Source organism: Chelonia mydas, chromosome 11 (genome assembly GCF_015237465.2).
Source record: "Chelonia mydas isolate rCheMyd1 chromosome 11, rCheMyd1.pri.v2, whole genome shotgun sequence".
NCBI lineage: Eukaryota > Metazoa > Chordata > Testudines > Cheloniidae > Chelonia > Chelonia mydas.
This window is the reverse complement of record NC_051251.2, coordinates 13020857-13047391: the sequence shown is the minus strand read 5'-3', so window position 1 is coordinate 13047391 and position 26535 is coordinate 13020857. Positions and strand designations below refer to the sequence as shown.

The 26535-nt window shown below is 44.3% G+C and overlaps 1 protein-coding gene across 4 annotated transcripts in view; it reads left to right on the top strand.

The window, feature by feature from the left end:
• Positions 1-10962: 10962 nt before the first annotated feature.
• SLC12A8 (solute carrier family 12 member 8) overlaps positions 10963-26535 on the top strand; it is a 94851-nt gene continuing 79278 nt past the window's right edge. For 2 of the 4 annotated variants that reach the window (XM_043525536.1, XM_007057055.4), the window contains exons 1-3: positions 10963-11101; positions 17299-17524; positions 22279-22425. In XM_043525536.1, coding sequence (XP_043381471.1) covers positions 17408-17524; positions 22279-22425 — 264 coding nt within the window. In that variant the 5' untranslated portion in view covers positions 10963-11101; positions 17299-17407. Of the gene's footprint in view, positions 11192-11358; positions 11740-17298; positions 17525-22278; positions 22426-26535 lie in introns of those variants that run through there. The other 2 variants (XM_043525534.1, XM_043525535.1) reach the window with 2 other exon arrangements.

Here is a 26535-nt window from a genome sequence, read left to right as displayed (position 1 = left end):
GCAACACTGGAATGGTCTTTCAAGTAAGTGGCCTCTTCCTGTACGCCTCTTTTCTATTCCACTGCAGGGCTCTCCTTCAAGTTTACATGCTCTATCACAGCAGCCAACCCATGCTTTAAATTATTAAACCTGTCAGATGTGTGCAGATGTGTCCACTTCTGTTGATCATTTGCAGGAATTAAATATGATGGGTTGGTAAAATGTCACCTGGTAAATCCAATCTTGAAAATTCTACTCATCCACTTGCCTGGATTTTTTCACAGGCAAGTAAAACATAATACTTTTAAATTATAATTGTGGTAAAGACTAGATGAGTGTAGGTTTTGTCCCTGGGTAGGTAAGTTTTCATGATAGTTTTGCAAAGGTGTTAATCCTGTTCTGTTCCTTTAGCTTTACAAAGGAGGTCAGTTTTACTGTTCCACTTTATAGATTGGGAAACCAAGACACAGGAAGGGATGTGACTTGCCCAAGATCACCCAACAGGCCAGTGGTTGAGCCGGGAATAGAACCAGGTCTCCCAAGTTGCAGAGGACTGTGGGTGGTTGGGACTGCTTTTGGGGTCATTATGAAGGTTTGGGCACTTGGTTAATTGAAAAAATCCACAACCATATTGTATATGTTCCTCAGCTGCAGCTGTATACCAGAATCATTGTATCCTGGAACTGCATTAACTCATTTTCTGAGCTGCTTGTTCAGGGAAGTTTGAAAGATACAAGTGTAGGTAGGGAGTTGTGTGCTAAAGCCAGAGAGCCCTTTTGTCACAAGTTTAATATGGGCATAGAATCATAGAATATCAGGGTTGGAAGGGACCTCAGAAGGTCATCTAGTCCAGCCCCCTGCTCGAAGCAGGACCAAGTCCCAGTTAAATCATCCCAGCCAGGGCAGGTCAGGGATACTTGTTATTACGGAGATAGGAAAGTTGTCCAAGTTCTTGCCATTATTGAGTGGTTGGTGGTTTCAAAAGGACTTCTTCAGGAGGCAGGTTAGAATTATGACTACAGGGAGAGGAGCTGGACCCTTCATGTACTCTATCAAGGTTTGGGCCAGGAGGAAGGAAGCTTGTCGGTGTGGTGACAGGGAGTGCTCTGGAAGCTCTGGGCCTTGAGCAATCGTATACTGTGAGCTAACCCTGTATTCCTTCCCTACAGTGATGTTTAGAACGGATAGACTCTTTCAGCCTATGTCAAAGGTGGTTATGTCACTTTCTCTGGTACAAGAAAAGGCAGGCGAAAGTTTAGATTGCTCAGGGTGTGATTGCCTCAAATTTGAGAGCGGTTGTTTCTTTTTAAATACAATGCTAAGGATAGTGTGGAACAGGCAGAGTGGTTTTTCCTCTGTTAGAGCCTTTCCAAGCAATTTGATTTCTTTAAAAAAACAAACATGTTGTAGTTCATTTGTGTATCTAACTTCCAACCAAGTGGTACCTTGCCCATCATTGTTATCTGAGTGCCTTGAAGCCTTACATGAACAAGAGCAGCTCTGTGGAATACCTGAGTAACATACTTGATGGTAGCTAATAATTGACATTTAAAAAAGATAATTGATGCTTAAGCTGCCTTTCACTGTAGGAAAGGATGTTAGAACATTTTCCCAGTGAACATTTATCAGTGCTAATTTTCTGACACTAGATTGTCTTCCTCATAATTTAGCAGTGCAACCTACACTGACACCAGCCTATTAACTCACATATGCACACGCACACCAGCCTATGATTTCGCTCTCTCTCGCACATAGACACGTTCCCCCCCTCCCCCCCGCCTCTTAACTTATTGTACACAAGTGTTGGATGGTTGGGGTAATGGTATTTGTAAGTTCATACTCTACTTTGCTGAAGGACTTAATTCCTCCTCCTAAAGGTCATTCACTAATAATTTCTGTTTCCTACATTTTCTTTGCAACCTATCCCACTCCAAATCTGTCTGTCACAGGTGTAGCCATCAGTGGACCATCACCCACCCAGCTCGCACGCAGGCCCTCCCAAGTACAAGCCTGTGTGAATGCAGAAGCTGAGGTCCTTGTGATTACGGATCAGAAACTCCTGGCTGAAGAGTGAGTGGTTCTTGGCCTGTCTGCAGAACGCCATGCTGGGAGGGAGCAGAGTGGAACAGCCTAGTCAGTCCCACTGCGCTCAGCACCTCAAGTTTCTTCCGGCTCTGCATGGCTTTGATGAGAGCCAGGCCCCGCAAGCATGCTGATTAGCGCCCTTCCCTCCCCAGCTTAACCTGTACCTGCCTGTGGGACTGCAGGGTTCGTTCCTCTCCACTGAGCAGCTCAGCACCCAGCATCCCTGCTCTCAGATCCCTTCTCTGCACTATCTACACCACTCCCCTATAATCATGCGCCCTGGTATTCAAATATAATATGCAATAATCCACAGTAATATGCAGTATCAATGATTTGCTGTAACACCAGAGCTTTCGTCATTGCCCATGAGCCATAATTTGGGTCCCACCCAAATTTCCACTCCAAGCTACTGATCTATGTAGGTGTCAGCAGCCATGCACTTTCTGAAAAAGACTGATTCTTTCCCCCTGTTGTATGCGCTCAGCAGAAGTTTTGTGGGTGTATTGCAAGGCAGCTTTTGGCCCTGTGTTCTGAATCCCAGCATCACCAAACCATAACTGTTCCTTTTTTCTGGCTTGACTAGCATTTTCCCAGCTGGAGTTCATTTTGTTGGCCAGTGCTTCTGTGCATCACATACACAAGAGCCAAAGTATGATACTGTAACGGTTATCATAGAAAGAAAAGGAGGACTTGTGGCACCTTGGAGACCAACAAATTTATTTGAGCATAAGCTTCCGTGAGCTACAGCTCACGTCATCGGATGCATACACTACTACCCACTGATTAGCAAAGCAGTTTGGCTGTGGTTCTGCAAGCGTACGCATGTCTCTGGTATCTTACAGTATCTTCTATGCCAGTACAGCTCTCTTACTGGTCTGTAAACATGTGTATTCATGACCATAGCCACAAGTTACATTTCTATCTGCTGACACAGTTCATTACACCAATATTATATTTTAGCCAGTGCCTTCTTTCAGAACAGATAATATTCCCTAGGCTGCATAACCTTATGAACTGTTATTTGAGAGAGGTAAGCTGGCACAGGTACAGAAGTACAAGCTGTGACACTGAACACGTTAGCTTTCACAGTTGCCTCTATATGATTTTTTCTCATGGTCAGATCTGATTATTAGTGCCACTTCACAAAGGCAGAAATACAGGGACTTTGCTGTTGTTAAATCAAAAGCACCAGGCTAGTTCAAATTAAACTTCCATCACATGTGGTTCATTCTCTCTCTCATCCTCTCTCTAGGGCAAGAATTATGTGTGTAGTAGAGTGTTTTCTTTTGAGGTTGTTTTTAAAATATGCACATTGCTGTGTGTGTTAGAGAAGACTGGTCAAAGGGCTTTGCATGTGGTGCAGAAGGTGAACCTTGTGACGGTCCTTATTAATATGCCTGTAAGTAAGAATATTTTGCACATTTTCCTCCACTTATAGTGCTCCCAGTCTCTGTTTAGTTAAATGATGATCACTCAAGTTGGTAGCCATTTTAAATATGGCTCACTTCCTTCTTGCTGACTAACCTGTCTGCTACTATCTTTCGCACCTCAGGAATCTGCTTTCTGCTGTCTGATCTGCTACACTTCTTGGCCCCCAGAATTTGTTCTCGGCCTGCTTGCTTGCTCTCGTTGTAGATCATCTTTTTATCACTTCATCGACTCTACCCATTAATCCGCCTCCACATTCCAATCCTCTGAGCAGTTTCAAATGGCTGGCATAGTATGATTTTATGGAGAAAGGAGATATTTCTATTTTAAAGTCTAAGAGGAACAATATTCAGTCCTGCTAGGATTGGCATCTCATAACCTTGAAATGGGAGTTCTGTATTATTGGAAAGGGGAGATTCCTGGCTTTCCATAGGGACCCTGAAACCACTCAAGATATCAAACTTCAAGTTCATATTGTTCGTATGTGTAACAAAGATATTTTAGGACATTTTTAGAAACGTTTTAATGTATTAATTATATTTCCCCCCACCCAGCTGAACTAAGTAGCTTCGCTTTACAGGTTGGAGAGAGAGAATTTATTTATACCACACCACACCACATATTTCCTATATGTAATTTTAGAGCGTGTTCTGTAGTATATTGCTTACCACTTCTCATTTTCACTGTTCTCTCAAAAATATTTCAATACATTTGGGAATGATTTATTGAGTAGACTTACAAAAATAACTGTGGCATATCAGTCTGGACCCTTTTACTAAAGGGCTAAGCATTGCTAAAGGTAAATGAAATTTAACACTCATCAGAAACACATATGGTTGCACTTAAATGCTAGGGTGGGATTTTCAAAAATACCCAGTGTTAACCTATCTGCTCCCAGTGAAGATGATGGTAAAACTCCCATTGACTTAAGTGGGAGCATATTTAGGTCATTTTTTAACGCTTTTGAAAACCTATCCTTAACTTCTTGCTCAAAGTACAATTATGCACACAAACCTTCCTCCCCATCCACACTGAATCCTAATGCAAATCACTAAAATCAGCTGTCTTAATTTTTCTAGTTTACATCAATTTTACATCACAAAATTAAATGGTGATTTGCACTGGTGTAAGTGAAACCTGGAGGGAGGGATAGCTCAGTGGTTTGAACACTGGCTAAACCCAGGGTTGTGAGTTCAATCCTTGAGGGGGCCATTTAGGGATCTGGGGCAAAAAAAAAAAAAAAAATGGGGATTGGTCCTGCTTTGAGCAGGGGGTTGGACTAGATGATCTCCTGAGGTCCCTTCCAACTCTGATATTCTATGATTAGAGAATCTGTTTTCTTCTAGTTGTAATGAACACATAGGTCTTTGAAGGGAGGATGGTGGAAGGGTAGGCAGGTGAAAGGAGAGATCTTTAGAGATTTACATCCTCAGGACGTGGGTTTTTAAAAGTCGATGTTTTTCATACATAGATATTTATTGTTCTAGACAGCAGGTCTGAGTTAGACCTCCCTATCCTTCAGGGCGCAGCTTTCTACCCACCACATTTGAGTTTGTGCTCCACCTAATTGCACCATTCTGACCGCAGTTCACTTCCTGTCTCTGAGAGAACAATTTTAGGGTGTTTACATGGGGAAGTTATTTTCAAAATAAGGTAGGGTGCAACTTTAAAATGCTTTAGCTATTCCAGAATATTTCCCCAACTGAAGTAGCCAACACGTTATTCAGTGACAGAATCATCCCGTCCTCCTTCAAACACTCAATAGTCTGACCAACACTAAAGAAACCCACCCTGGATACATTGGTTCTAGCCAATTACTGCCCAGTGTGAAACCTCCCATTCCTGAGCAAGCTCATAGAGAAGGTAAGCAAGGCCAACTACAAGATCACCTAATTTAAGATAATATTCTAGACCCAGCACAATCTAGGTTCAGGCCAGGACATGGAGCTGAAACTGCTTTTGTGTTATTGCTGGATGAACTCCTCCAGTTAATGGATAAAAGGCAGACATCCATTCAAATCCCCCTGGACCTCTCTGCAGCATTTGGCATTATTTACCATGAGATAATGCTGCCTCACCTGAAAGAGTGGCAGGAGTCCAGGGTAATGTGTCCTGAAGGAACACACTCAACAAACAATAAGGGAAAACTGCCCCCCCCCACTTACCCCCTGATTTGTGGAGTCCCACAAGGATCAGTTCTCCAGTCCTCTTCAACATTTACATGCAACCTTTAGGTGAACTGGTCAGACAACATGGACTGAAGGATCAACAATATGCAGATAACACACAGCTCTACCTATTCTTCACCATGTACGACCATACCATTAACAAGATGGCCCAGGGCCTGGATGAGATCAGCTCATGGATAATGAGCCACTGGTTGAAGCAAAACCCGAGCAAGACAGAGGTAATGCTGGTGGGCAGATTAAAGAGCAAGGAAGAAAAAAAGAGTGGCTAGTCCTACAACAATATGGGAAGAGACAATGGAGACAGCCAGGAGGATAGAGGATTATTTGCAGAAGACTACAAGTGAGAACAGAAGACAAGAAGATTGCAGCCAGAAAGAACAGAAGGAAGGAAGGCTGAATAATTGCACCAGCACCAGGAAGAGACAGGTCTACATGACTGGGGACTCCCTACTAAGAACAGCAGACAGGTCTGTCACCAGAGCTGATCTGCAGAACAGAAGGGTGTGCTGTCTGCTGAGAGCTAAGATACAGGATGTGAACCTGAGACTGAAAAGGATGTACTGGGAGCAGGAAAGAGTCCATTGATTTTTCTTTCACATGGGAATAAATGATACTGATAGGTTCTTGCTATCAAGCCAGACTACGCCAGGCTGGAGAAGCCACTTAAAGAAGTAAGGAGGCTCAGATGATCTTCAGTGGGATTCTATCTGTCCCTAGAGGAGAAAAGAGAAGGCAAGACAAGAGTATGATGATCAATAGATGGTCCAGGAGGTGGTACTACAAGGAGGGCTTTGGAATGGTTAACCACTTGGAGGCATTCATGGACAGAGTATTGTTTTCTTGGAATGGACTCCACCTGAGTAGGGAGGAAAATAGACTTATGGGTTGGTGGTTGGCACAGCTAATTAAAAGAGCTTTAAACTAGCAATGTGGGGGAGACAGTTGGACAGTAATCTCCTCACCTGATTCTAATATTGAGCAGGAGGAAAATCAAGCAAAAGAGATAGCAATGGGAAAAGGAACAATAGAGGGTAGGAGAATGGACAACAAGAGGAAAGATAATACCAATATCACTGACTGTAATAGTCAGGTAGGCAATACTAGCAGTAAAATGACTTTACGTAATTAGGAGGTATTGCAAATAGGAAGGAGGATTAGAGTATCATACAAGAAGATTTGGATGACCTAGAAAACGGGGGTAATAGAAATGGAATGAAATTTAATAGTGCAAGGTCATGCACTTAGGGGCTAACAACAAGAATTTTTGCTATAAACTGGGGATGTATAAGGTGGAAGTGACAGAGGAGAAGACAGACCTGGGTTTATTGGTTGATCACAGGATGAGTATGAATAGCCAATGTGATGCAGGCCATAAAAACGCTAATGGAATCCTAGGATGCATCAAGAACAGGAGTGCTTGTGGAGTACTTGTGGCACCTTAGAGACTAACAAATTTATTTGAGCATAAGCTTTCGTGAGCTACAGCTCACTTCATCGGATGCATGCAGTTGAAAATACAGTAGGGGGATTTTATACACACAGAGAACATGAAACAATGGGTGTTACCATACACACTGTAACGAGAGTGATCAGGTAAGGTGAGCTATTACCAGCAGGAGAGAAAAAAACCGTTTTGTAGTGATAATCAAGTTGGGCCATTTCCAGCAGTTGACAAGAACGTGTGAGAAACGGGGGGGGGGGGGGGGGGGGGGGGGGGGGAATAGTTTTACTTTGTGTAATTACACGCTCTTGTCAACTGCTGGAAATGGCCCACCTTGATTATCACTACAAAAGGTTTTTTTTCTCTCCTGCTGGTAATAGCTCACCTTACCTGATCACTCTCGTTACAGTGTGTATGGTAACATCCATTGTTTCATGTTCTCTGTGTATATAAAACCCCCCACTGTATTTTCCACTGCATGCATCCGATGAAGTGAGCTGTAGCTCGCGAAAGCTTATGTTCAAATAAATGTGTTAGTCTTTAAGGTGCCACAAGGACTCCTGTTCTTTCTGGGGATACAGACTAACACGGCTGCTACTCTGAAACCTGTTAGGATGCATCAGGTGATGCATTTCCAGTAGAGATAGGGAAGTGTTACTACCATTATACAAGCACTGGTGAGACCTCATCTGCACTACTGTGTGAAATTCTAGTCTCCCATGCTTAAGAAAGATTAATTCAAACTGGAATAGGTGCAGCGAAAGAACTACTAGGATGGTTAGAGAAATAGAGAACCTACCTTATGAGAGGAGACTTAAGGAGCTTGGCTTATTTAGCTTAACAAAAGGAAGGATGTGGACAGAGATGATTGCTCTCTATAAATACATCAGAAGGATAAACACCACAGAGGGAAAGGAGTTATTTAAGTTAAGGGCCAATGTCTGCACAAGTACAAATGGGTATAAACTGGTCATCAATAAGTTTAGGCTTGAAATTACATGAAGGGTTCTAATCATCAAAGGAGTGAAGTTCTGGAACAGCCTTCTAAGGTGAGTAGTGGGGGCAAAAAACCTAATTTGTTTTAAGACTGAGCTTGATAAGTTTATGATGGAGATGTTATGATGAAATTGCCTACAATGGCATATGGCTGATCTGCAACTGCTATTAGGAAATATCTCCAACAATTGGAGGTGGAACACTGGACGGAGAGGGCCCTGAGTTACTGCAGAGAATTCTTTCCCAGGTGTCTGGCTGGCGGATCTTGCCCACCTGCTCAGGGTCTAACTGATTGCCATATTTGAGGTTTGAAAGGAATTTTCCCCCTGGTCAAATTGGCAGAGACCCCTTAGGTTTTTTCCCTCTTCCTCTGCAGTGTGGGGTATAGGTCACATGCTGGTTTGAACTAGAGTAAATGGTGGATTCTCTGCAACTTGAAGACTTTAAATTAAGATTTGGGGACATCAGTAACTCAGCCTGAGGATAGGGGTCTATTACAGGGATGACTGAGTGAGCTTCTGTGGCCTGCAACATGCAGGAGGTCAGATTAGGCCATTGCGAGAGTCCCTTATGTCCGTAATGTCTCTGAGTCTGTGTTTGCAGTGACGGTTCAGTCTCCTTTGATTAAATATACCCACCTACAATTGGATTCCTCACTGATGTTAAGCTCTCACATAGCAGCATCCATGAGTAATACTTTAACATCTCTGGTTGGCTAGAAGACTCTGTCCCATCCTGGCAGATGAAGACCTGGCCTCAGTTATTCATACCTTTGTTACTTGTCTGGACTATAGCAATGCAATATACGTGGGGACAAAAACTTCAGCGCTTAGGAAACTCCACCTAATCCAGAACTCTGCAGAGTGCCCCCTCCGCAGCACACGCTTTTGCCAACGCATCAGATTTGTCCTCTGCTCTCTGCACTAGCTTCTCATAGAATTTCAACTCAAGTTCAAAGTCTCAGTCCCAGTCTTCAAGGAGCTCGGGGGCAGGATTTCTTAAAGTTTACATAAAGGTGTGAGATGAAGATCCTGGGCAACAACTATGTGCCTCTGGCCCAACGTAACTCTCTACAGAAAGGTTAAAGCTCATCTCTGGGGGAGACAGAACTTTCTCTGGTGTTGATCTGAGACTGTGGCATGAAGTCTTAGGAACTGAGGACCATATCAAACTTCACCATCTTCTGCTCCAAGTGCAAGGCAAATTTATTTGACCTTGCCTTCTCCAGCATAAATACATAACAAATTCTAAACCCCTACCAAAATACGGCATTCCACAGCGTACACTTGTCCCCCAGGGGAGAGGATGAGAGAACAGACTACAGAAGTGTAGTCACATTGCTTAATGCACCACGGGAAGGTGCTCAGATACTGATGATGGGCAGGACCTCAGAACCTGTATAGGACAGAAGGGAATTCCAGATAAGAGTGCCTCAATCTGATAAAGTGAGCTGTAGTTCACAAAAGCTTATGCTCAAATAAATGTGTTAGTCTCTAAGGTGCCATAAGTACTCCTTTTCTTTTTTTAAATCTACTTTGCAAATTTCCAGCGTCGACAACCCCTTAGTGTGCCACATCGGGAGCTATTTAGGAAGAGCTATTATGAAATGCCCTTGCGTAGATAAGCCCTTATGCACACACCCAAGTTCAGCCTGATGGAGCACATTATGCCCACTGTGCTCCATCAGGCTGAATTTGGGTGTGTGAGAATTTCTTTTCACAAAGTGCTAGGATAAATCGAAAGCCTCCATTATGAATAAGAAATAAGGAAATGATGATCGGTTTCATGTTTTCTGTGAAACACAGGATGCTGCTGCCTAGCATCCTTATTTGACTGTTTATGTGCCTCATTGTCCTCCGCCCTTAAGGGGAAAAAATCATGTTCCCTGAGTGTCAATAAAGAATAAACGAACAGGCTTGCCAAGCAGGATGTTGTGCCTATTATCTCAGATAATGGGACTCATTCTCTGTTTGCATATATAACCTGTCGCATTCCCTCCCTTCTGACTGCAACAGACAAAATTGTACAAGGCTCCTGTTACGTGTGCTGCTCCCTTTGGATGCAACCAACAAGCGTTGTCTCTTACTAGGACTAGTAGAAAATATACTGCAGGACACAATGCTGCACAAACAGGGTTAGGAAGGGGCCAAATACCAAACAGGCCTCATCCACTTCCAGACTCCACACACTATGGGTGAAATTGTGGCCCTCCTGAGGTTAGTGGGAGTTTTCCCATTCACTGCAATGGGGCTAGGATTTGCCCCCTAGGGATCTAATTCTGCTCTCAGCTCTGAATCAAACACCCTTGTAATGGAGTTACTCTGGATTTACTGGTGTGAGTGAGAGCTGGAGTATTTACAGTCTAGGAATGCCAATATCAGCACTAAGAAAGACAAAGCCCTAGCCCTTGCTCCCCTAAGTCAGGGCAGAGAGCCTGCTGACCTCAGGAAGTGGTGGCAGGATCAGGGCCGTATTTGGTAGCTAGAGGTAGGTTAGCTGGATGTGTGTAAGTCTAAATCAATAATAAGGGCCATCCAGCTGTTGGGGTTGCCGCCCCTCCTGCTTTCTGGAGGCAAGTGAGCTCTTTGGGGAAGCCCTGTGGTCTGTGTCCCCTTGAGGCTGCCTAGCACAGCACGGGAGCAACAACCAGCCCCATGCTGGGGAAGGGGGTGCTGGCCTTTAGCTGTGGTCGGGGGCATGGAGGGTGACTGCGGCTGGATGGCGAGAGGAGGCTCTAGGGCTGCGCTCTCCGGCTCCTGTGCAAAGGAGCAGGGAGTGTCCCTGCCTGGGGAGAGGCCACCCCCACGTCCCGCCGCCGCAGCCCCAGCAGGGCCAGGCCCACGTGGCACTGAGTGCCCGGCCCAGGAGAGCGCGGGCAGGGCAGTGCTGGCTGGCGGCTCGCCTCCGCCGTCCCGGATCGCAGCAGAACGCACGGCCCGGCCCGGCCGGGGCTGTCTGAGGGGAGGCACAGCCCCACCCCAGGGTAAGGCGAGCCTGGGGGAGGGGAGGGGACGCCCCCAGGCCAGAGTCGGGGGGAGCGGGGAGTGAACCCTGCCCCAGCCAGGGGGCCCAGGTGAGCAGAGCCAGCAGCTGCTGCGCGGGGGTACGTGAGCCCAGGGCCGGATAACGGGCTGGTGGTGGGGCGGGGCGAGTGGGCTGGACCCCAGGCGCGGAGCGAGCACCGGGGGGGTTGCTGCTTCCAGGGCAAACAACTTCTGGTTTCTTTTCACTCACCCCGTAAACTGCCACTGACTGAGCAGAGAACCAGGGGCCCGGCTGCTGCTCCCTGCCCCCCTCCGAGGGCAAAGCGGGGGGGGGGGGGCAAGAGTGACAGGCAGGAGAGGAAAGGGAGCCTCAGGTGCAGGATCTTCACAAGCAGATCAAGGCGGGGGCAGGGCGCTGCAGGTGCCTCCCGGATCCAGGAAACTCCGGCTCCCAGCTTGAAGGTGGGCAGGGCTCGCCCTCCTTCCTGGTCCCTTCTAGGACTCGTCAGCTCAACCTGCCCGGCGCACGCACCTGCCCGGCACGGCTCGGATGGCTGGGAGGATGAAACGACCGGCGAGCCGAGCTTCGGAGAACGTGCACTTACGGGCCCCCGAGCAGGCTTGTGAGCTGTGCAAGGTGACGTTTGTGGCTGGTGAAGCTGCTTTCTTCAAAGACAGGTTTCAGAGTCTGTATTCGCAAAGAGAAAAGGAGGACTTGTGGCACCTTATAGACTAACCAATTTATCTGAGCATCAGCTTTCACTTCCACTGAATGCATCCGATGAAGTGAGCTGAAGCTCAGGAAAGCGTATGCTCAAATAAATTGGTTAGTCACTAAGGTGCCACGAGTCCTCCTTTTCTTTCTTCAGAGAGGCTACCGAGATCTAGTCTGTATGCTGGTAAATCTTGGAAGGAATAGCTGTCCCGTCTGTGAGCTTCCTTGGACATCTCTTTTTTATGATTAAAAAACAATAAAAAGAACAGTTAATGATAAGAGGTGGGTGGCTGTATTTCCTGTAGGTTGTCAAAGAGGTGAGAGCTCTCTCATCAAGAATATTTTGGTTCACTTCAGTGTTTTATTTATACTGTAATATTCATGATAGTAGTGCCTAAGGGCAGATGAGACCAGGACCCTGTTGTGCTGGCCTCTGTATAAACAGAGCGAGAGACAGGCCCTTACAGTCTAAATCAGTGGTTCTGAAACCTTTGTACTGGTGACCCCTTTCACATAACAAGCCTCTGAGTGCAACCCCCCATTATACATTAAAAACACTATTTTATATATTTAACACCATTAGAAATGCTGGGGGCAAAGCGGGGTTTGGGGTGGAGGCTGGCAGCTCACGACCCCCCCATGTAATAACCTCGCGACCCCCTGAGCGGTCCCGACCCCCAGTTTGAGAACCCCTGGTATAAATAGACAGGACAGACAGGGTGTCAGAGAAAGAGAGAGGACATACAGCCAGAGTGAACAATGCAATGGTGGCAAATGTCATTTACTTCTGTGATTTATTTTATTATATAAATCCTTCCAGTGGGGTTTGTTCTTGTTTTGTCATTATAGGTGGTCATTTACAGCATAAGTGTAACAGTGTTTAGTTACCTAAGGTGGTGGGGACCTTATAAACAACTTTAAATAGAAGTAAGACAGGTCAGGCTGTAAAATTGATGTACTACAAGAGTAAAGGTTTGTCCTTAATATGTAATACTCTGTTACTATTGTTTTCAAAATATAGAAGAGCAACAAAATTAGCTTGGATATTACATTACCTGGAGAACATTGTTGTATTTGTATATAATCAAACGTTCCTGAGTGTGCTATTTAAGTTTATTGTGCTGACTGCCATCTGATTTATCTTTAATTCATTTTTCCTTGGTGTCCCCAAAATTAAGTGTTTTTAAAAACTTGACCATGATGAGGGTTTAGGGGATTTATTGAAAACAAAGTACTCTAGGCTGTTGGGTCCTGTCACAAAACAAGCCTTGAAAGTAACTCCTGTAACAGGAAGGGAGCCCCTTCAGAGGTCATTGGACCACACACAATTGCGGTTGGAAATGTATTAACCTCTTTTCTTTAAAATCAGCCATCTGCTGAGTAGCTTAGAGTAGTGATTTTGGCTGAGAAGCTTCTTTAATGTGAATATTAATGAAATAGTCTTAGTTTGAAAAGCTAAAAAGAAAAGGAGGACTTGTGGCACCTTAGAGACTAACACATTTATTAGAGCATAAGCTTTCGTGAGTAACTCACGAAAGCTTATGCTCAAATAAATGTGTTAGTCTCTAAGGTGCCACAGTCCTCCTTTTCTTTTTGTGGATACAGACTAACACGGCTGCTACTCTGAAACCTTTGAAAAGGTACAAAGGCAGTTTGAGTTGCAGAATGCACACTAAAGCCTGTAATTTTCATCTTCCAGAATAAGCCTTTATAATTAAATATGAAAGTATCTCCACTTCCAAATTACTTGTCACCATAAAAGCAAACAAAAAATCAATCCTACATAATTATTTTTCCTTAAAACTGCAATGGACATATTTCCCCAAAAGCTCTTGTTTTGCTCTTAGCCATGAAAGCCATGGGGAAACAGATACGTGGTCATTGGTTACATTTCACTGATTTATTTAGTGCTAGGGAAGTGACTATCAATCAAGATTTGAATTAGGCCCTAATTCTATATTTGGGGAAAGGAATTATTATTCTAGCTGACTAATTTTTGAATGGTGTATGTAGCATAACATGCTTCAGCCATGGTGTGGCAAATGCTAGATAGAACCAGGGGTCACCCAATGAAATTAATAGGCAGCAGGTTTAAAAGAAACAAAAAGAAGTATTTCTTCACACAGCGTGCAGTCAACCTGTGGAACTCATTGCCAGAGGATGTTGTGAAGGTCAAAACTATAACTAGATTCAAAAAAGAATTAGATCTATTGTCCAAGAATTTATCAATCAGTGGCTATTAGTTAAAATGGTCAGGGATGCAGCCCCATGCTCTGGGTGTCTCAAAGCCTCTGGCTGCCAGATACTGAGACCAAATGACAGGAGATGGGTCACTTGATGATTGTCCTATTCATTCTCTTTGAAGCATCTGGCATTGGCCACTGCTGGAAGACAGGATACTGGGGTAGATAGACCATTGGTCTGAACCAGTATTGCCATTCTTATGTTCTAACCTAGATGGATATTTTGTGGTGGTATTATTAAGCTAGGCATCTATATACACACACATAACAAGAAGAAGGTCCCTGCCCCAAAGACTACAATCTCAGACCCTGATCTCACAAAGAAGTGTGTTTATTTATCTTACATAACTGTGAGAAATTCTGTCGACTTTAATGGGATGACTCACATTGTACAAAGTTAAGTGTGTGTAAGTCCTTGCAGAATCAGAGCAAAATATTTATTTTCCTTTCATTTACGTATCTTGCACAGTGTCCTACATAAAACAGTATCCCAAATTGCTTTGCAATGCTAAATAAATGCAAATATTTGTGATTTATGTATGTGTACAAATCATTGTAGAGTTAAGTTATAGGAAAGGGAGAAAAATTAGAGAGGCTGTTCAATACAGCAGTAGCTGCAGAGGAGAAAGCACCCAGACCAACAGGGGTGAGACTGTGTGCAGGGAGAGAGAGAAGTTAGTAATAGACAAGCAGAGGGATTGGGGAGTAGAAAAGAGAGCAGGGATTTGCAGAGACCAGAGTGACTAGAAGAAGGAAGCAAGTCTGTTGGAGGATTTAAAAAGTAGGAGGGCAAAATATCCTGGCAAGGTTGCACCCCAGTCCTGAAACCTATAGCACAGTTCACCTGCAAGTGATAAATTTCATGACTGGGGCCTTACTATGTAAAAGATCTTTACATTTGCCTGTGGAAGATATCGTAAATGAATAATTACTTCTCGATATTCCAGACTTGCTGAAAATGTACTCTTGCAAATGTACTTTTGCTGCTAGGAACGCTTTACCTCTGTGTGTCCAACAAGCGCATGGGTCTTAGAAATGAGCACCGTAAAATGAACAAGGACAGCGATGCTCATTTTTACTTCCAGGTGTATCTTCCATAAATTAAATGAATTTTGGTGATCACAGTGGAACCTTTACTAAATAAAATCTCTTCCCATTAAAGAGCAGTCTGATGCCTTGTGGAACGCTTTGAAAAATATTTTGTCTAAAAGCCTGCATGTCCTGTATTTTCCTCCCTCCAGTTTCATCATTGGGGCTATTTGCATAAAAACACAATCTTTGTAACTTAAGGGTTCATCTGCTCCTGCTGCTGCTTCCCTGCTTGAAGCCCCAACCGCCCTAAAACAGCAGCCGATTGTGATATTGTCAAGGATTTTTTTTTCTTTCTTTTTTGCTTCAAAGCAGGGAATGAGCAGCAGGGAATCCATGAACTCTTAACTGCTTCACTGCTGCTTAAGAGGACAAATGCACAGGGTAAAGAAACACCTCCTGTGCTGTCCAATGTACCAGGCACAGCAGAAATGCTACAAAGGAGGATCATCAGTGCGACTACTGGGGAACACAGACGTTGTTTCTATACTAGTGTGCTCACAATGTTATGTTTTAAGGCAAAGGCAGAATCAGAAAGGAAGGCTGGTTAAGGAAGGATGGTCTTGTGGGTAAGGCCCTTGTGGGGCCGGGACATGAGCGATCTGGATTTAAGTCCCAGCTTGCCTTCCGATGTTGTGTGTGACTTTGGGCAATTCCCTTAATTTCTCTCTCCCACTGTTCCTGAAGCTGAGGACAATAATCTTCCTTTCTCTGTTTAGACTGTATGTTCCTGGGGACAGAAACTGTCTCTCCCTATGTGTTTGTACAGCGCCTAGCGCAGTGGATTGCCGATCTCAGTTGGGGTCTCTAGGCACTACTCAAATACAAATAAGTAAACATGGATTTTATAATGATGATTGATTCTTTGTGTGTGTATTTGTTAAGTCCCGTTACCATGAAGTGTAATTAATAGTGATGTTAGAAACCCAAAGGAACAAAAAAGTTCCCATTGTCAAATTTAATAACTATCAGAATATATGCTAAACATCATCGTTCAATCCTTATGCTGTTGTTAAGTCCTTTGCCCCAGCTGAGATTGGTCTCTCTAAATACATCAGGGGATAAACACTGGGGAAAGGGAAGAGCTATCTAAGATAAAGGACAATGTTGCACAAGAATGAATGGGTATAAACTGATCATGAATAAATTTAAGTTGGAAATTAGATTTCTAAGCATCAGAGGAGTGAGGTTCTGGAATAGTTTGCCAATTGAAGTAGTAAGAAAAGTAGTAAGTAAAGTAGTAAGAAAACTAACTAGTTTTAAGATGGAGCTTGATATGTTTCTGAATGGGATTATATGACAGGGTTGCCTGTGATAGCCAGGGACTGGACTCGATGACCCAGGTAGTCCCTTCCCATCCTCTGCTCCTAACTCTCATCTGTTAGTGCACACTTCTGTTTTGATTGTAAGCTGTTTGGGGCAGGGACCTGTCAAGCTATCTGTTCTGTGACACGCCTGGCATACCTTGCCTTGAGGTATGGTACAAATCATAGGCGCCAACTTCCCCTCTTTCCCCTGGGTGCTCGACCCCCGCTCTTTCCCTGGTCCCGCCCCCACTCAACCCCTTCCATGAGGCCCCGCCCCTGCCCCACTCCTTCCCACCCCTGTCCCTCCACCATTACAACCCCTTTCCCAAAGTCCCTGCCCCAACTCTGCCCCCTGCCTGCCCCTATTCCAACTCCTTCCCCAAATCCCTGCCCCGGCCCTGCCTCTTCCCCGCCTCCTCCCCTGAGCGCACCGCATCCCCGCTTCTCCCCCCTCCCTCCTGGAGCGTGCTGATGCTGCCAAACAACTATTTGGCAGCGGCCAGGCGGGTAGTGCTGGGAGGTAGGCGGAGGACCAGGGACGTGGCACGCTCCGGGGAGGAGGAGGAGGTGGGGTGGAGGGTGAGGGGAGCTTGGCTGCCAGTGGGTCCACTAATTTTTCCCCAAGGTCAGGACTTTGTTTTCTTGTCTTCATACTAAACATGGTCTACCAAGATGCCTTATTAGAGGCAGCTCCTATATTTCACATGCTGGTGTCGTTATAAGGGTATGGTTTGAAAGGATGGTGCTGCTTAAATGGCAGATTTGGGCTTCTTTGTCTTCTGCAGAATTAGAAAATTACAGTAGGTTGGTCTTTCTTTTTCTTCCCCATCCCTTCTGACTAGGAGTAACAAAACCATGAATCCTCGTCTGTGGAGATCCCAGTGTTACAGGAATTTGTCTGGGGAGAATAGCTGACCACCTACTCTGCCCCCCAGACTTGTGATTGGCATTATGACTGCACGTTGGATATACAGCTCTAACATAAAAGATAAAATGTTTGTGCATAGCGCCGCTGGCCTGAGAAGTGACACGCATGTGCAAGAGCTGTTCCACGAGGAAGCACAACAGGTATGTTGAAAAGGCCCCTTCTCCCCAAGCCACTGATCTCTTGTGTTCCATCTTCAGCCCCTTGTGACGTCATCGTGAACTGGCAGGTGAACAGACTGACATAACAAATATCTGCAATTAATCAGGTTATGTCAAAATCACATGTGTTCCAGTAAGAAAGGTTTTCATTCCTTCTTAGGCCTTGAACATGATGGATACCTTATTACGCTATTGAGATCCATTAGAGTTGCATGATGGTCACCCTTTCTCAAGGTCTTACGTTTCCTCCAGTCAAAAGTAGCCTCTGCAGGGTCTGGTCCAAGGAAGCTCTATGAGGTGAACATCTTGTCTGGATGCAAGGAAGGGCCTGTCTTTTCAAGAGAGCGGTATAGGGTATAGTCACTTTCCCCAAACTCTAACTCTTGGCTTTGTCCGCTATGAGATTCTAGTCATGCTGGTACCAAAAGGGGATGGTTTTGTGTTTTTTGTTTTAAAAAGCTGAAGGAATGGACTGGGGCCCTACTCCCTGCCTCTGAGACCATGCAGCAGAGCCATTGCAAACTTCTGCTTGGAGCACAAGTGTGTGTGGTGAATGGTTCACAGTACAGCACAGAACCCTTCCTTGGGGAATCCGTCTCAGACGGCTCTTTCCAAGGGCAGCTCTGGTAACATTTGGAAAATTGCTGCTGTCTGGTTGCCTGTAGGCCATTTTTTTAAAAGATTCTACCACCACCCATGATGGTCCATAATTTGAAGGTTTCAGAGTAACAGCCGTGTTAGTCTGTATTCGTAAAAAGAAAAGGAGTACTTGTGGCACCTTAGAGACTAACCAGTTTATTTGAGCATGAGCTTTCATGAGCTACAGCTCACTTCATCGGCTGTAGCTCACGAAAGCTCATGCTCAAATAAACTGGTTAGTCTCTAAGGTGCCACAAGTACTCCTTTTCTTTTTACATAATTTGAAGGAGGTTGAACTGAGTCTCGTTGAAACAGCTTGGACAACTGAGGTACCTGAGTGAGAATTTGGCTAGGATACAGGGGTTAACTAAGTGCCTTGATGATTGCATGTTGTCGAGACTTTAGTTTTGCATCTCATCTGAAAGACCGCATCTCTACTGATGTAGGAACCCTTGCCATCATACGGGGGGCCTGGTTCTGTAACCATGTCAGAGAGAACAGCACCACTTACCGAATCACCAACAAATAGCAATAACACAATCATTAGTAAAATCTTTTAAATGTTGTTTATTTCCCATTCCTGTAAAAAAATAAAAAATAAAATAAAAAATAAATAAAATAAAATAAAATAAAAATAAAAAAATCCAAATAAATTTGCTCACTTGATGGCTTTCCTATGTAGGACCCAGTTACTCTGTACCCTGGAATGTTGTGTATTGTACTTGACAGTGGGTTAAAGCATTTTACTCACCTGAAACTGTTAAAAATGAACATTTTAGTGTTAAAGTTATTCTGTTACCTGCAGGTCAGCATGAGTCTATATCATGGAGCTCATAGTGGTTATGCTGTATATGCCTGAAGATACAGCATGCCAGGAAGCAAACCCATGCTTAATACCAGTCTTCCATTATGACTGTATTGGCCTTGGCTGAGGTTTCCAAAACCTAATGTTAGGCTTCTAAGTGCACATTTAGGCGCCTAAATAAGTGCCCTTTTTTGTCAAGAGTGCTAACCAGCCAGTAACATTCACTTAAATAACAGCCTAAGCTAGGTCTCTGCTTACAGTAATGACAAAAAACAAGTTTGTACTGTTAGCTCTGCAGGGCCAACGCAGAGAGAGTAGTTTCCCTACCATTGTGGGGGCCTTGAGCACTGGTGCACCCTATCCCTCCTCTTCTCTGCCGATGGCACATAATAGTCTAGTCTCCTGTGGGCTGTAATACTTCGGTCTAATTTTGGTTGTTGGGTTTAGTGTGTGGGCGCTGGCTGCTGGTGGTGGCCTGTGGTATACAGGAGGTCAGACTAGATGATCTGGTGGTCCCCTCTGGCCTTAAACTCTATGACTGTGAGTGAGCTGGATTCTCTTTCTTCTTGTGAAGCTTCAGCAGAATTGCTTACTAAGTTCCCACCACTTACGAGTATGCAAATCCAGCGAAAATGTTGGGGCTGCATAGGTGTCACCGAAGGGTTAATTTGGCTTGTGGAACCTTTAGTACTGGTGCTGAACCATGAGAAAGAAAGACCCACCTTGTCTTTCAGAAACCCAGGCTGAGTTTGCAGGGCTGGCAGTTAGAAGAAACATCTTTGAACTTGTAAACAGGAAATGTTTGATAGTCACTGGGAGAAAATAATCATGGAACCCTCTGATGCCTTTTCTATAGAGGTACTTTTCAGAGGAGAGCCACACTTAACTATGCAGAAGCTGAATCAGCATCACTGCATATTCTGCCCAGGCATTACATTCCTTCCCCACCCACCCTTCAGCTCCTCACCACGTAAACTGCATATGCTGTAGCAGAAGTGTTCCAAGGTGGTGGACATGTCCTTTGCTGAAGCAGGATGTGTCAACCCAGAGCACTTCCCAGCCTTTAGTCATGAGCACATAAGAATGGCCAAACTGCGGCACAACGATGGTCCATCTAGCCCACTGTCCTGTCTTCCAGGGGTGGCTGGTGCCAGATGCTTCAGACGGAATGAACAGAACAGGGCAGTTATTGAGTGATCCATCCCCTGTCGTTCACTCCCAGCTTCTAGCAGTTGGAGAGTTAGGGACACCAAGAGCATGGAGTTGCAGCCCTGACTATCTTGGCTAATAGCCATTGATGGACCTATCCTCCATGAACTTATCTAATTCTTTTTTTGAACCCAGTTATACTTCTGGCCTTCATAAAGTGCCCTGGCAATGAGTTCCACAGGTTGACTGTGCGTTGTGTGAAGAAATACTTCCTTTTGTTTGTTTTAAACCTGCAGCCTATTAATTTCATTGGTGACCCCTGGTTCTTGTGTTATGTGAAAAGGTAAATAACACTTCCTTATTCACTTTCTCCACACCAGTCATGATTTTATAGCCCTCTATCATATCCCGTCTTAATTGTCTCTTTTCTAAAATGGGCACACCTAGTCTTTTTAATCTGTCCTCGTATGGAGGCTGCTCCATACGCCTTATCACTTTTGTTGCCCTTCTCCGTACTTTTTTCCAATGCTAATGTGTATTTTTGAGATGGGGCAGCACTGCATGTAGAATTCAAGGTATTGGTGTACCAGGAATTTATATAGTGGCATTATTTTCTGTTGTTCAGATGTTTTCAGAGAACTGCCCACAATGACCTCTTTAGTGGTAACAGCTAATTTTGAACACATCATTTTGTATGTATAGTTGGGATTGTTTTCCAATATGCATTACTTTGCTCTTGTCAATGCTGAATTTCATCGGCCATTTGTTCCCCAGTCACCCAGTTTTGTGAGATCCGTTTGTAACTTCACAGTCTGCTTTGGACTCAACTATCTTGAGAATTTTGTATCATCTGATATCCTTGCCACCTCCCTGTTTTATGCCCTTTTTCAGAATATTTATGAATATGTTGAACAGCGCTGGTCCCAGTACAGATCCTTGAGTGACCCTGCTATTTCCACTCTCCACTGTGAAAACTGACCATTTATTCCTACCCTTTGTTTCCTGCCTTTTACCCAGCTACTGATCCATGAGAGGACCTTCCCTCTTATCCCATGACTCCATACTTTGCCTAAGAGCCTTTGGTGAGGACTTTGTGTAAGGCTTTCTGAAAGTCCAAGTGCACTGTATGCACTGGATCACCATTCTTCAGGTGTGTGTTGAAATCCTCAGAGTATTCTAATAGATCAGTGAGGCACGATTTCCCTTTACGTGGTCGTGGTCCTGTGCCTGTGTTGAGTCTTCCCCAACATATCATGTTCATCTGTGTATCTGATAATTCTGTTCTTTGCTATAGTTTCAACCAATTTGCCTGAAGTTAGGCTTACTGGCTTGCAGTTGCCAGTATCTCCTCTGGAGCCTTTTAAAAAAATTGGCATCACATTATCTGCCAGTCTTCTGGTATAGAGACTGATTTAAGCATTAGTTTACATACCACAGTGAGTAGCTCTGCAATTTCATACTTGAATTCCTTTGGAATTCTTGAGCCTATGCCATCTGGTCCTGGTGACTTATTACTATTTAATCTATCAATTTGTTCTGAAACCGCCTCTATTGACACCTCAGTCTGGGATAGTTCCTCAGATTTGTCATCTAAAAAGAACAGCTGAGGGGTGGGAACCTGAGGAGAGCCCAAGTACACTCCACCATGACTCCATTAATGGGGAATCTGCTGATTTGGCATCTCCTGTAATGTATCTTTTTGTGCCTGATAAAAAACTGACTGTATACCTTTTACATCTAGCGTCCTGTGCCAGATGGATTGAGATGTTGTGGCCCTGCCTTCTGTACAGTAGAGACTGTTTTTTTTATGCTTCAGTGTGGTGTTACTTGTTTGACTGAGTTCTATGTGACAGAGAAAGCAGATTAAGAACCTAATAGTGGTGCTTTCTGCATCCACGTTGTGGAGCCTGCAATAGTTTCATGGCATTGCTGGGGTCTGTGGACCCTCGTGGTCCTGTCCCACCTCTCAGGGTTTCCTCTTTCCGTTGATATACTGCTCTTTGTGGGTAATGTCAGGTAAAGGGACGCTGTAGTAGCCATGCACAGAGCACCCGGTTGTAGGAGTCTTGGCAGGCCACTGTGCTACTTCTGCAGTCAGCCAGATGACAGCATGGAGGTAACTGAAGGTTTTACTTTTCTCTAGGTATCGCAAACACAGACCAAACCCTGGTGGAAGATACAGCTATTCGTCTGGGAGCCAGTGCTCTTTGGAACCTGGGATGGCGTCTTTACTTCTTGCATGATCAACATTTTTGGAGTGGTTCTTTTTCTGAGGACTGGATGGCTAGTGGTGAGTGAAGGACAAACTGGGTAACATTATGGGTTAAGTGGTAGGTTATTCTCTCCCCCACCACAATTACATTTGATTTTGTGCTTCGTGAATCAGTTAAAGCTCTTGGTTTTTCTTCTTGCTCTTCTGAAAATGTAAATGACTGTGTCTAAAAATACATCGCGGCTGGGGCCGTTTTCTCTGTAATGTGCTGTTCTGCAAATGCCAATCAAACCTGACAATTTATAGGGAAGTCCACGTGTAATGGTGTATCCAAATATAACTTTCCAGGTAAAATGTATTGCCATGGTTACACATCCTCCACTGTCCTCCTCCAAGCAGCACTGAAACAATCGTATTTCTAACATGGCAGTTTTAAATGGAGATCCTGCTGTTCCGAATAAAAGGCCCTGGATTGTGCAACGTTCTCCTTGATATCCAGGAGAGTCCCGTGCTTGGCTCAAGGGTAGCGTATATCCCAGTGTCGTGGCTTTAAGAGTAGCCTGATACTGCAGCTCAGGATCCAGCCTGGCTCAGAAAATTGTGCTGGTCCCTGCAGCTTCCATGTAGGAAAACCAAAGCTTCCTGAGGGACTGTTGGAGCTGAAACCTGGACTTAATGTCATGAGCCCAGCTGTTCTTAAAGGTCCAAGAAGAAACTTGTAACATCTAGCATTTGATATAGTTCCTTTCTTCTGAAAGGGTAGGGATCTGTGTGTTTTTACAGGGAGAGAAATTCAGGGCCAGGTTCTGATCTCCCATGGCACCAGGGTATATTTGGAACAATATCAACGAAAATACGCAGTCTGAGAGGTGACTCAGGCCCATAATAAGGAGATATCGATGAATCCTGTTGCCACTATTGGGAGGAAATGAAGCAGCTGTTCAAAGGCACATAGCATTACTTCACAAGGGTTTATAGCAGGAAGTGTAGATATGACCGTATCCAATTGAATCTGCAGGGGAAACGTTGAACCCATGCACATTGAACCCAGTCCTGCCAGGTTCTGAGTGCCTTCAGTTCCCTTGTATAACTACTTTAACTCACTTCCTGATTATATAATCTAAATTTGGCATATTGGTTCAACGGGTACTGCGGTTCCCAGCCCTGGCTAGGCCCAGTGTAGTTCCCACATTGGCTGTTGGGAACAATACTCTTGTGAGAATTGCCCTGGGGTCTACAATGACCGAAAGGGTCCAGGCCTTCATTCAAGACTGTACGTCCAGAAACCCCCTCTCCCCTAGTTTCACGTAAGGGATTAGTTCATTACTGACTCAGAAAGTTGAGTGCCGCCCACTGAATCACCAATGTAACTTCCTTCAGCTGCCATGATTTTCCTTGGAGGTCTCTCCACGAATCATCCAGGCCCAATCCTTGCCTCATGAAATCTGGTAGTCCATTGGCAGCACAGGTGTGACATCATCAGAAAGATCCTCATTCCCAGTTGGATTACCCAGGGCCCTGTACTGATACTCATTAGCCAGACATAATAGCTGAGTTTTTTCATCATTTACTTCCCTTTCCCACGTTAATTTCAACTGAGATGTCAGAAAGGTTTCCATAAGCCCTTCATAAACACTGTCATATTCCCTCCACCCCTCACTTTGCTATTTAATAGAAAGTTACTGGTGGAACAGTCAATAAATAAAGTAAAACATCAAATAGAGGATTTTTAAAAGGGAAATGGGGAGTGATTGAAAATAACGGTATTAGGTTTTAAAGTCAATGAGGCTTCACACAAGCACAGGGGTTCGCTTGCATGGATCTGATTGCAAGATTGGGGCCTTACATTGTAAAATTTTCAAGACAGAAGGGGTCACATCTTCATATACTGTGCTGGCCCAGCACCCAGTACAGAGACACCCTGATCCTTACTGCAGATCTTTGGGCCCACATTGAAGTATTACATAATAATGCTAATGATACACTGGGCCTTTTACTCTCAACTGTAGCATGTTCTGTCACGCATGTGTAAAGAAGCTTCAGTGTTCCAGTTTTCTCTCCCGCTCTGCATTCTACTCTTATCCCTGGGTGTGGCGTTCCTTCCCATGAAGCACTGCAAGAATGAATTCTGGTTTTTAGGGTCTGTGTTATTGACTGTTTCTTCTGTAGATCCAAATGGACTGTCCATTACCACAAGCACTGGGCAAGAACTACCATCCCTCCTCCTACCAATTTAAAAAAAAACTGTTGAAAGTATTTCAATGTGTTTTTTAAAAAAATGCAAGCTTTCTGTACTGTCTTAACTTGACTGTACATAATTGAGGCAAAGAAGTAATTGTTCCTTTTTCTAAAAACAAAACAAAACTAAATTATAAGGGTTCATGTGATGTAGACCCAGCTAGCAGCTGCATTCATTATGAGCCCTGGCTTCATTTTCCACTGATCCAATAAAATCAACATCTAAAACAGCAGGATATTGAATCAAAATAGGATTTCACAATGATAGCAACATCCTGGATACATTTCTCTTTAAAAAAAACAAAAAAAAACAAACCACCACCAACAAAAAGATCTGGGACTTAGACCAGCACAAAATAGAAGCAGCAGCCGTCTGTTGCTGATAAGAAACAAAATGGTGCCAGAGGCCAGCGTGTCCTCAGATACAAGAGCCACTGAAATGGAGAGAGGCAGTTGGCAGCCAGCAGCGGAGAGAAATTATGCAAAACATTACTGTAGTAATGGGGTACTGCTGGAGGGTAGGGAGAGGTTTCCAATCCTCTTTGCATTGGCATTGGGTCCTGGATGAGTTTTCAGGGGAAGTGACTGAGATTCAGAGATCAGCGAGTTACACTAGTTGGGGAAGTTCAGCAGGAACATAAAGAGACACTCTTGATCCTGGAAAAGAGATTTCTGCAGCATGAAGAACAAGCATAAGACGGTGAGAACAGGGATCACAGGAGAAGCATTTGATGCCGGGACTCCCTGAAGGCACTGAACAGTCTCTAATTCTATTTCAGTTTTGGAATCCTGACTTGAATAGAATAGCCCACCAAACGTGCCACGCTTCAAACTGAAGGCACACAAGGTATGCTGTCCCTTAAAGCTGTAGATGGTGGGAGGCCCTGGGCTATGTGTGGCCTAGTTCCATGGCTATCAAGGCACACAAGCTGACTTACCTGCTGCAGTCACCAAAGGCTCTATGGCACATGGTGGCAAGAGCATTACATGTTTTTGGGAAGAATTGGGTTTCCTTGTAAGCCTGTGGGCCGAAGGGTTCTGGGATTCTAACACAGATGACCTGCTCGCCCGTTTGCCATCTCATAACACAGCTACAGTGGTTGGATACATGGAAAAGGGATTTCAGGTAGGTCTGTTAATGCAGCTTAGAGCTGGGAATGAGAGGACGAGCCAGCGCCATATGCCAAGACAGCTGTTTGTGGACCTCTGCTCTAGATCAGGAAGTGAAAAGTCACAGGTTGCACAAATCCGCTTGTGATACCACCAGAAGGCGAGCCAATTTCCATGTTGCAGGCCACTGAACAGGACTGCTTGAGAGCAGGACTGTCCCAAGCATCTGTGGAAAGCTGGAGGAGCACATGGGTGTGGACTGAGATATTGCATCAGACGAGACAGCGTATAGTCCAGATAACAACCAGCAAGCAATTACTTATAATGTGTTTATTTTTTCTCGTGTATATTCAGTCTTTCCTTCGGTTTTTGTAGTTCATTGATTTGGGTGTTCGCAATGTAGTAGTTCTCAGTGGCTTAGATTTTCAGAAGCATTTGATCTCAATCAGAGCTGCTGGGTTCCGAGCCCTTTTGAAAATCCGATCATTTAGGGGCCTAAGAAACGAGCTGTTTGAAAATCCAGACTTTTATTTCCGGACCTGTTGGGTGCTAAGGTTTTTTGTTTTGTGTTTATCTGACCCAGTATTTGTAACAATCAAAATATTTCTTCCCCCCACCCTCTTTTTTCCTTGTGGTAGATTATTCATGGTTACAAGGCAGTTGTAACTGTGAAACTTTAGTTGAGTAGTGATCTGCCCTTGATAACACTCTGGTGTGTTAAATCTCAGGTTGAGGGATCAGTGGGATAACATGATGCACTCAGGAATTTATACAAAGTAGGGCTCATTTGGAGAGACCCTCACTCACTTGTTGATAAGGGTAGAATTGCCTAGAAAGAAC